This window comes from Diadema setosum, chromosome 22, assembly GCF_964275005.1.
Source record: "Diadema setosum chromosome 22, eeDiaSeto1, whole genome shotgun sequence".
NCBI lineage: Eukaryota > Metazoa > Echinodermata > Echinoidea > Diadematoida > Diadematidae > Diadema > Diadema setosum.
The window spans coordinates 17,714,581-17,726,760 of NC_092706.1; the positions used below are offsets into that span (position 1 = coordinate 17,714,581).

Sequence of the window (12,180 nt, forward strand, 5' to 3'; positions counted from 1 at the left end):
TTGACTCAGGTTGGCATGTTGATATTTTGGCCCAGTGTACAAAAAAGGCAGTCTTGCAAACAAAATTGATAAAGACCAAGCTTTGCTCAGTTTACTAAAAGTCACATGATAGAAAGGCAGTTGTATTCTTATTTGTGGAAGCCACCCCCCCCCCCCCCAGTCTACTGTGAGGCAAGAAGAATGTGAACTGGCAGTTAAAAATTTATAGGCCAGTCCGTATAATGAGGTGATCAATTAATCATAAGGTAGCAGAATTGGCACAGCCTACATCAGCTGGGAGAACAGCCAAGTCCTTGGCTTCACAATTACAGGTCACACTTTTCTAGGATGTAGGTTACCTAATGGATATAGGTCAATACTTTTTCGTGTTATTCCTTGTCTCATGACACTCCTAAATGACTTGCTCTTAAAGCACAGAGTTTCCCTTTTATTCTTTTTTCCTTCTATTCTTTGTGTTTACATCTTGTTGGAATGAATGAATCAATCAGAATTTTGAAAAAGATGCATCTGATGCTCTTTGGGTTCATCCAGAAGAAATTGACACACTGCTATAGATTGAAACATGAACTGGGGTTTAACGTCACTCAGGTGATGTTGTTTATTTTCCTCTGTGACAAGATACAAGATATTTTTAGCAAACGTATGTAAAGTGATTTTTTTAAACCATCCATTGCTGCAAGATATACAATAAGTGAATGGCAGTTACAAATATGGGACATACAGTAGTCTGCTTCTTGCTTTGCACAATGGAATTCATCAGTGATAATGTGGACTTGACTATTAAACCAAGGAGGTATTAGTGAATACCTCCTTGATTAAACTCACTTTGCTGGAGCAGAGAGATTGTAGAATTTGAATTTGGGGGGGGGGGGGGATCTCTTCTTAATGGAACCATACAGCTATACAACCATGAATAATCACAATCATAGCTTGACAATCAAATGAAATGTTCACATTTAACTCACATGCAATGCGAATCATGCTGATTGTCATCCATTAGTTACATGGTTATATAAAAAGTATCAATATATTTCATATTAATTTGTTTTACAGGAGTTGGTGTTCAAGTACCCTAATACACTAGCTGAAAAGTGACAGTGTCAGCTAGGTATCTGTCTCTATATCCATGTATAAAACTTAACATTACTATGGTCATGCTTCGCAAAGAAAATCAAAGAAGAAATTTTCTACAAGTACATCTCTTGCTTGTTTGTCTTCATTGTGTCTGGCCTTCACAAACTTCAGATATAATTCTTCTTTTGGCAGTCTTTTACACCTGAGGACCATCATCTGTGACTGAAGAGAAAGGGTTGCTCTACAGTTCTCACATCAGTAGCATTTTGCATTGCCATCATTACTATGGCGATGATGGAGGGATCTCTGGCAGGGCCATCCACGTCTTCAACTCTTGGAGCCAAACGTAAGCTGCCTGTGGAATGGGAGCTGCGAGACAGGACAGAACCAGGTGCTCTGGGTGAGTTGTAGCATAATTTCCAGCGTGCATCTCTGATCATTCATGTTTAACAGCAAATTCGTAATGCTGGGTATAATTGTACCATTGCTTGCTGGTGGGGCCCAAGGCAGTAGAAATATGGATATTGGGTCAGAGTTGTATGTGTGTATGTTTATGTATCATGTATTATTGTTGGGTTTGTATTTTGGCTATTATTCCTCATCATATTGAAGCTACATGTATAGTCTCACAGGTTTGTGACCATTACTTTTAGCATTATATGGTCTGATGGACAATTTGTACTGCCCCAAATTGCCATTAAAACTTTTCATTTGAACCAAGTAGACGCTACCTTTTTCTTTTTGGCTAAATTCTTGGAAAAGATGATGATGATACACTTTAAACCAAACAGCATCATAAGAGGCATCATCAAGAAAACCATTGATCAGCTTTCACTTCTAACCTTAGCTTGAGCTGAAATTAGCTCCTATACAGTGTAGGTTTGAAATGACAAATTATGTCTTAACCTGTACATATAGCGTACAAGTATGACAATTGATTCACAGCTAAAATCTAATTTATGAATGAAAAAAAAAAATCATGATGTGGTTTATATTTGTCTTTCCTTATGATGCCATTGAGACTAAATGAAACCGCAAGTCCTTTCCTATCATATTTTGATATGAGATTCATTTGTGAAGAAGTAGTGTCACTGTGAGATGACATTTTGAGACAGTTCTGTTAGTCTGATACAACATTATTGAAAATAAGTGAAGGAAGGTTTACAATGAAACTTCCGTCCATTCCCAAATTGACTTCATATTTAGAAAACTAACAAAAAAAGGTACATATATTTCAATAAGATTAGGTATCAATAAGAAGTCATAGAATAGATGATTATCACATTTTGCCACTCAGTGATATTGGTGGTGCCCACCTGTACTTGTACATACAGAACCTCAGTACCACTATGTGTACTATAATTGCAAATTAACTGATAATGTTGCTCCCTGACAACTCTTTGTTGGTTTGCATGTATAGTAAGTACAATATGTTTGTAGCAAGTGACTTAACAACTACAACTCCTCCACTTGGAAGTCATGATTGCTGTGTGTATGAAAATTCAGTGATCTGGTGGGAATGGTTCAATTACTGGTACTGTGTTTGCTAGCGGTAAGGCCACACTATGTTTAACCCGTTGAGTATGAGTCCGGAGTATTCTCGGGCAAGTGTCTACGGGAAATGCGTGTTGTAGCAAAATCAAACCGTCCTCAATGGGTTAACAGAAAAAAGCAATGTTGTTCAACAATAAATTGAGGGTGCAGCCTACCTGTGGATATATCAACTCTCTTCTGGTATAGAAACAAGTTTCAGGGATACTTGGGCAGTTGATAAATGAAAAGCTGTTTTTATTATGGGGTTATGCCTTCTAAAATGCCAGAAAAAAGTGCGACCTCAAACGCGTTTGAGCAGAAATGTATTTTTGTGGAGATGATAAAAGCACAAAGTCAATATGAAATATGTTTATACCTAGGACCTACTCATGCCAAGTACAACATGATCTCTACTCATCGGGTCATACGGTGCAATAAAGCTGTGTAGTGACAAGGCCTTCCTCTTGACTCACCACAGAGATGATAAATGCAACAACTCAAGAAATGCGATGTGCAAACACATTTTGATAGTGGGTATTGAAACATTCGTTAAACACAGGAAAGATAATAAAAGCAGCCTATAATGCCACCATAGCCAAATCTAGTCTTTCCGACCCAGCAAATCACGTGCTTAACCAACACATGTAATCAAGTATGGTCTAGCTATGGTCTAGCTGTGGTGCTAAATCCAAACCTTCGGACACGATTCTGTTACGTTGGAAGGTCGGAAAATCATGTCCCAGAAAAATGCTGATTTCTTGCCTTTCCTTTGATCATTTAACTTCGAAATTTCGGCAGATGATAGACAAAACATTAGACTACAAAATTATGCCAAAAGTAGAAATCGGATTGTTTTGACCAATTTTGATGATGTGACTTCAAACTCGATTTTCTCGGCTCAGCTGTCAGCGACTTTAGGATCCTTATGTTGTAGTGGGTCACATATATGCATTGAATGTTGGAGACAACTCGAGAAAATTTTATGAAGCGAAAATATTGCGTTTTACAGTAATTGCTGTTGTTTCCATGTCAATTTTGAGGAGATTACAATTTAAAAGTCTTGAACACAGAGTGTACCAGGAACAAGTGAGTTTGCATCTATAGCCATAATGGCAATTTGTAAGACAATAGCCTGCCCTGCATGCATCACACATAACGCTATCTCATGCAATTCATTGCAGTGTGTCCAGTCCAATATGTTAGCATGCATGGTCTTTTCCACACTAAGTATTTTTCTCGAGTTTGATACTCCTGTACATCAATATTTTGTGCACACATGCTCAATTATCCTTCACATTTCAAACTCAATTCATCAAAATCCTGACTGGAAGCTTTCATCATTTGTAGGCCTAAAACTTCTAGGGAAACATACAGGATGTACACAAAAAGTCAACAAGCTAAACATGCAGAAATACAAATTAAGTTTGTTATCAAAATCCAGGATAGTGAAGAAAGTATTGATAAGAATAATTTTTTTTTTGTTAGTCGCCTACACGTTGTATGTGTGAACATTGAATGACATTTCACATGATAGAGATTACTGAACTGTAATTCCCCCTCACATCCCCCACCCCAAAAAAGAAACATAACCTGTTCCAGTAGACATGCCAGGTCCCAGTTCATTCTCCACTGTGAAGATGAAACAAAATCTGTTATACATCATGACGTGGGCAGCTCTTAGTCTCTTGCGTCACCATGATGGCATGTTTGGCTCCAGTGTTGCCCCCTGGGTGCTCCTCTGCGCTTGTGCCAATTTGAATGGTACATTCTTGGGACTGGAGCATTCAATGAATATTACTACTGTAACTCTGTGGCAGAAAATGAATAAAAGGTGTACTTTAAAACATGATATATTCGCGGCATGAATTTTTCGCGAATTGGAGCCGAAGGCCTTTTTTGCGGCACAAAATTTCACAAACTGCCACTGTCATTCAATGCATATAGTGTAGACAAGAAATTTCGTGTGCATTTTAATTTCACGAATCTTTGCGCTCGCAAAATTCGCGAAATTAAAATGCATGCGAACATTCCTCGTTTTACAGTACTTCTTTGATGTACAATGTAAGTTTCTTTGGTAAAGGAATCAGCCAAAATGTTTCTTCACTCTGTGTATCTATCCTTGTATTATCTGCAACATACATGTATCATACAATGAATAAATGGTGATGGTGATGGAAATTGTCTTAAAAAAAACAAAAAAAAAACACCTTTTGACAGGAGTGTGGTGTTACATGCAGCACCACTGTTTCACAGAGGCCCCATTCAAGATCTTTCTGTTATATTAATGATAAGAATGATAAAGGTCATGGTTATGATGATTTATACAAGTAGGATAATTATAAATAAAATAAGCATTTTCATAATCTAAGTTATCATTAAGATATATGTAGCCAAAAACATTCAGGCTTCTGGCTACCTTGTTGACTAAGGCCATGTTTATGCTTCCCTTTTTCGGGCCAGAATCAGCGTTTTGAAACGTGATTAGTGCAAAACGCTGTTGCGTTCATGCTCACTTCGATAGAAACGCTCATTCAAAACGCCGATCCAAAACGCACAAAAAGGTGCGTTTACGATCGGCGTTTCTGACTAATCACGGGGTTTGACGGGGAAGCATTAAATGCAACAGCGTTTCTAAACGTGTTTAGAGTGACATCATCTAAATGCCTTTCCGGTTCACGTGAAAAAGCGCGTGCCCGGCCAGCCAGTTACCCTGGCCTGTGCAGTTTTCCCATGTACTGTGAACGCATGTCTTTCCCAGCTGCTCTCCCAGGCTAGGCCACCGATCGCAGCGCGTGTCCCAATTTGACCTGCCTCTGCTGAGATCAGCGAAGCAATCGCAAACGCTCTTTCCAAGGCTCGAAGAAAGTGAGCATTAGATAAACAGTGCTCCCGTGAACTGCATTTTGAATCAGCGTTTTGAATCAGCGTTTCAAAACGCTGATTTTGCCTTCACAAATTGAGCATTAACACACCCTAAAAGCTGTGAAATGTCTTGAATCACCTCTTGAAATTACATGTCGTTGCTGGGGCGACAAGACCTCTTATCTACAAAATGTCAAATGTTATAGGAGAGCCAAAAAACATGGTGGCCAAAGCACTGGGGCGAATGGGATAGCCTTTCCTTTGGCGAGCCGTGGTGGCTTCATTTTTGGAGTAAGACAGTTGGGATTTGGATAGGACATCACTTAACCCATTATTTGACCATTAATCCAAAAAAGTAATTTTCACCAAAATTGCAGATACAAGGTCTTGTCACCCCAGCGATGATACAATGTATGTACCTCCTGTCAGCTGATTAAAGGTACTATTATCGAAATTACTTTACACTTTTGAGCTCAAAATACTCCAAAAACAATTATCATCCTGGCAAATCATGTCAACCAGACAAGTTTCTTGGTAAACCCTTTCAATATTGTATATTGCTGGTAAATCCCAAATGGTGGAAGATACACATAGGCCTAAATTTTGAGCCCTTCTGAGAAAGTCCTACAGTGTTTTACATTTAAAAAAAAAACATATTAGACTAGACCATGTTTGCATGTATACAGTAAATATATTTACAGAGCTCAACTAACTCTTCATGTGCCATGGTGGTAACATTATTCTGAGACACTTACGGTTTCATGCCTTGAGAAAACATTCTGTTTTTCAAGTCTATGTAACTTCTTCTGATTTTTGTTGAGCTGGGGCAAATAGCGAGTAAAGTTGCAGAGAAAATGCCAAGCTTTGCTTTGATGTATTATTGTATGACAAATCTATGATTGTTTTTCTTTCACATGACCAGTAGCTCCATTACTGCAAAGGCATGACTTTTGCACACAAAACAGTGACAAAAACTTAGAAATTACTCTCAAATCCAGAAGAGATCACCTCTTGATAGTCAATCACTGCATGAAATGCAAGCTATCAATGTGAGAGGAATGGAAGCGTGAGAAACGCTTTCATTGTACCACGGCATTTGGCGATTTATCGATCGGATTAGGCGGATTAGTGTGTTTGAGCAGAATATGCGAAGTTGGCACGGCGTCGACTGAGACTGACGTGAGAACGTGGCACATAAAGAGTTAACAGTACAGGTGTACAGTATGTTTCATCGGTTCTACACTCTTGTAGTAACTGAAGCAGGTTCCCCTCAAAGCCAGAATTTATAAAACATACAAGTATACAATGAATGTTACAGTATACAATGAATGATTCTGTATCCTACACTCAACATTATGGGAGTTAGTTACAAATTTGCAAATGTGCCTTTTTTTTTTCAGGGAGTGATGTAATTTTTGAAACCTTACTAGTTTCTATTCACTACAATGTACAGGTACAAATGTACAATAAACATCAAAATCATGATCTTCATTCATCAACTCTGTGTCTCCAACCCACTGCCATATTGAAAATGTGTCGTGGATTCATATTACTGAACACTGAAAGACATCCTACTGCCATTCCAACTCTCTCTCTCTCTCTCTTTCTCTCTCTCTCTATCATCATCATCATCAGCTTCCTGTTCAATCAGGAGCGGAATTCTGCATGTTTTCGTGGACTTCCTCTGCCATCTCAGTGAAAATATGATACATGTTCCTGTGCAAATCTTTTTCCAACCAGCAGCTATTCTCATCATGTTACCACCGCTGCTTTTGGACCCCCACTGTGCTTTACAGGTGCATGAATGTATTCGTAATAACCCATGGTTGGAGTGTCATTGGTATATAGGCTATGATATTCTGCAAAGCATATTAAAGATATTGATGTTTAGTCCTGTTGTAATGCAAGTGCTTCATCTGGTGTCTTGAGTTACAAGAATGAAAGAAACGACTAGAAAAATGAAAACGTATGTTGTTATAGTTATATAGGTTAAAGGGAGAGAATAGATTTGGTTGAGATAGGGCCTCAGGTTTCCAACTTTTTGTGAGATGATGAGAAACCTCATGTGGAGTATAAAAGAGCATACGATTCTAAGAGGAATCAAAAGTTTATTTGATGAAAATCATTTTTGAAATAACTGAGATATCAAAACACAAAGCGATCATAAAAGGTGGAACCACCTCTTACAGTATTAGGACCACTTCGTTTAACTTTGTTTTTGCATATTATCAGCCATTTCAAAACCAAATTTTGTCAAATGATCTTTTGATATCTCCTCAAATTGTATGCTCTTTAATATTTTAATTTTCTCACAAAAAGTTAAAATCTGAATTCCCCGTCTCAACCAAAATTATACCATCCCCTTAAACTCAATTCTCGTCGTAAACTCTTCTCTTGATTTGTACAAGTTCATGTTTACAGTGCATTGATATGTTGTAGGCCTACAATGTTCAGTGTAGGGCCTACATACACCCACTGTAGTATACTCCATGCAATTTTCATGCATTTCGCAAGATGTATTTTGACCAGGGCTGCACACTAACCCATTTTTCCTACTGGTTCGACCTGTCTGTCGGACCAGTAGGTATCCACTTTTTTTTTTTTTATGGTCCATTCCTGAAAAAAATTACTGGTCCAACCGTGATTTTTACTGGTCAGGGACCATCAGACCAGTGCCAGTTTGCAACATTGTTTTAGCTATTGAAAAAAAAATGATCATGATTAAGCTTTCATGGAAATTTATGACAGAATTACTTTAAGTCTGGCATTCAATTCTCAGTTGGTATCTTTGGATAAAGATTTTTATGTTTTTTCCATGTTCTGGAAAAAGGTTCGTACCCCAGAAGGAGAGAAATGTTTGAGCAAAGGCCTGTTTTTTAGTTGTGTTTCATGGAACTCTTAAAATACTGAACAGGATATACCACAAGTATTATAAAGTGTAGACTGATTGCAAAGGGTAGACAGATTTTAGTTCATTGCAGTGTATATCACCTACAATGTAGAACTTTTGTGATATATCGTAGACATGTCATCATATGATACAGAATTTCTGGGATCTGATGCATAGGGCCTATATTTTTGTTATGTTCCCTCTGGACTCAGAGTAAAGCTCAAAGGAGGGAGAACCCTTTGCTCAAGTTGCCTAAGCTGTATATGAATAGATACACTGTATGCAGCAATGTGCTCTAGTTTCATTCTTGACCTAGTTCTGCCTCAATTCCCGGTAGTGTTCAGGAATCACATTCCCTCTTAAATTGCATTTGTGGTCTATACCAGCGAGCGTCACATCCTGTGAGATTGACATTATACTGCACATTGATCACAGGGTGACATAATTTAAAGATCAATATCTTACCTCACAGTCTGTACACAAACATCCAGATATTTAGCAAGAAGTTTATTTTCACATTAGCATTGACTATGAGTGGAAAGGGGATGGGACAATTTTAACTCTTTATGAAAAAATCTGATAGCTTGTCTCATATGTTGACCTTGTACATAAACAAGGCTCATATCATTACATGTGAAGAATACCTATTTAGTTTGTAAGTGATATTTATGGTATATTATGTAACTGACATTGTATTCTTGTGTCAGGGCAGTAAACATTGGGATGATCAAAATGTTCTAGCACTCTTACCTTATGGTCAGCTTTCAGTGCATACGGTAGCTCTTTCGCTAGAAACAAAAGTGGAGCTCTTCTCTGGTTGACGAAGGCAGTGCTACTTGAAGCACATTTTATGCTGAGAGCAGCTGTCTCACATTGCTGAACAGGGTTTATTTAGTAGAGGCTTAGTGTAAACAGGTATGTAATGTGTGTCTTTTACTGTAGGCAGTGATGCTACACAGTGGAGTCCTTGTTCAAATATATTTGGACCTACATTGTACATCCATACATGTATCCTATACACCTGTGAAATAGACAGAAGGTGTAAATTGTAGTGTATCTTGTTATCGCTTTATAGCTTTTTCTCATCAATTTATGTTAAATGGCAAAGAACAGATGTCGACTACAGACATCAAAGACTGTTGTAGCCCCCCCCCCCTTTTTTTTTTTTGCAGGATGTTTCTAACTTGTTCAATTACCTCATGAAAATTTGCATTTTATAAAAAAAAAAAAAGAGCTTGCTTATCAAATTTGAAAGCAGAGCAGTTTGGTTGGGAAAAAACTTTTCATATTCAATCTGTTTCACTCCAAACAGCATCTTATTTCCTTGCATTATAATTTAGTGAAAAAGTACTTACATTTGTATTAGTTTATTACAGGAATGATAATTATGATTCACTCATTGTGCTGTATGATGTGTATTGTATTGATACATCTGTGTATGTGTAGTCTTAGTAGTAGAAGTAGTGGTGCTAATAACATTACATGATCATTTAGTGATAATAGTTATCATCAGTTTTTCATACAATTTGAAATTACAATTGTATATTTGATCAGTCATTTGATGTGTCGGTTTATCATTTTTTTTTCAATCTTTTTAGTGAATACTAAAAGATGCACATGTCAGATTTGTTTTCCTCTAAATTTGTGCGTACATTGTGGATTAGCGGCCCCAGTCTTTACAGTATTACGGATAGTTTCTTGGCTGAAATATTCCTTTTTTAATAACATTGAAATACACATTTAAATAGGCCTATCTTAATCAGTGAAAAATGAATGGGAAATGTGCATTTACATTGTAATAATATAGCTCTAGTGCTGATTTTATTAAAAAGTGAAAGAACACCTGCAATGTGATATAGTGTTTCTTCATACTTTCAGTAAACTAAAGATGATGACAGTTTTTATCTGTGTCCATACATGTAGGTGTTTCTTTGTGTGTGTGTGTGTGTGTGTGTGTGTGACCATCACTATCATTATTACCACAACAGTATCTCCGCCAAATACTGTCATATTTTTGTATGTTTTATTTTTTTTTTAATGTAGTCTTCTAGTACATATTCACATTCAAAGTGGCTTGACTTGCAGTATGCTATAAAAATATAATGTAAACCATATGTGATTGAGGTACTAACTCGCCAAAATCTCTTGCCCTCATGGCCTAATTTGCATAAAGTAAACAACTTGTTAACACAAAACTGCTGAAAAGTGATGCAAGACAATCACAATATCTTGCCACAGAAACCACCAAATGAGAAAAATATTACTGCAAAAGGAGAAACTATTCTCTAGTTCAAAATGATACAGAAAACTGAAGGAGAAACTATTGTTTAATTTGAAATGAGACAGCAAATTGAAGAAGAAACTATTCTCTAATTCGAAATGATAGTTATTTTTGGTTTTATTGGGGATAAACCTGTGAACGTAACCTCGAAACCTAGCTTACAAAAACAAGAAAAATTTTGTCTGTAAAAAAACTGTTATTTTCTCACATTTTTCTTGTTTGCCCCAAAATGAAACTTTAGTATATAATGGCTGGTTGTAGTATGTCCATACTATGTTCCAATATCTTTTCTGAAATTTATGTTGCATAGTTATGTTGTGAAAAAATAAAGATCACTGTCATTTAGTACCCATCGAATCTTCGCGGCATGCACAAGTATGTAAAATCCATCTGGTGTACAGTGTAAGTGTTACACAGTCCGATGTACAAGTTTCCGCTGATACTGCTGATTGGCTAAGTGTGCTGTGACCAACAGAGAACACATGCGCAGAAGGAAGATATAGGTGTATGTCCAGCATAATTGCACTGTATGGCTGAGCCTGAATAGTTTCAATGAACAGGTGTTCCCATATCCCCTACAAATCCTTCTACAAATGCAAAGATTTCCCTAGCCACATGTACATGTACATTGTTATATAATGCTAATGTGATTGGATTTCACCTTGACAGAAGCATTAAGGTTTTAAACTAGTGTATACGTGAAATATTTTGCGAGGTTTTTTACTTTTGCAAAATCGTTGGGAAGTCCCGATTCACGAAAATTTAAACTTTCTAAATATATGGCTTATACAGTATATGGCATATACAGTAGGACATCTAGATAGAGTATGCTGTTTATTGTTTTTAGGTGATATTTGAAAGGTACTATTACTTTTAGCTTGTGCATGAACTTCTCTTCAAGTTAATTGGCGCTCACTTTCATATAGTTTTGTATTCAAGAAAACAGTGTACATACAAGTCAATACTGGAATACAAGTAGGACAGGGGATAGATAGTGGAAGTATGCTATGAAATAATACTTATAAATGTTTAATTTCAGCAGCTGTGATAGATGATGGCACCATCTTTTTTTTTTTTCTAGGATGTGGCAGATTTATCTCATTTTCAACCCGATACCTGTAGTTGAGGGGAAGATCGAGGGGAGGGAAGTAATGAATAGTTGACGAGCAAGGAATCATTTGGTGTAATTTTCAGGGCATGTGCTACAGAGAATGAGTCAATTTGACTTACAAATTATGAGTTATTTACCTATGCCCAAAGGGCTGATGGAATCTTCAAAGCTGTGTGCATATATAACAAGAATACACAAATGAGATACAGCCAGCCAACCTTCCCCCTTTCTTTCCACTGTAATTGTGATAAGAAGCAAGACGGAAAGCTGGGAACGAGACACCGCAGGCAGGGAACAAAATATCTCTTTGTTTGTGGGTCAATGATATTGTTTTGAATTAGGTCATAATTTTCATGTTTTCTCTTGAGTCAGCCCCTGCCGCAGGCATCCAGGAATGAAGTCATAGTGACTGGCTGAAGTTGCACGAAC

General features: G+C 37.2%; 1 protein-coding gene across 1 annotated transcript in view; it reads left to right on the forward strand.

Moving 5' to 3' along the window:
* Positions 1-1,359: 1,359 nt before the first annotated feature.
* LOC140245497 (nuclear receptor subfamily 1 group D member 2-like) overlaps positions 1,360-12,180 on the forward strand; it is a 54,243-nt gene continuing 43,422 nt past the window's right edge. The window contains exon 1 of the mRNA XM_072325065.1: positions 1,360-1,474. Within this exon, the coding sequence (XP_072181166.1) occupies positions 1,360-1,474 (115 nt within the window). The remainder of the gene's footprint in view (positions 1,475-12,180) is intronic.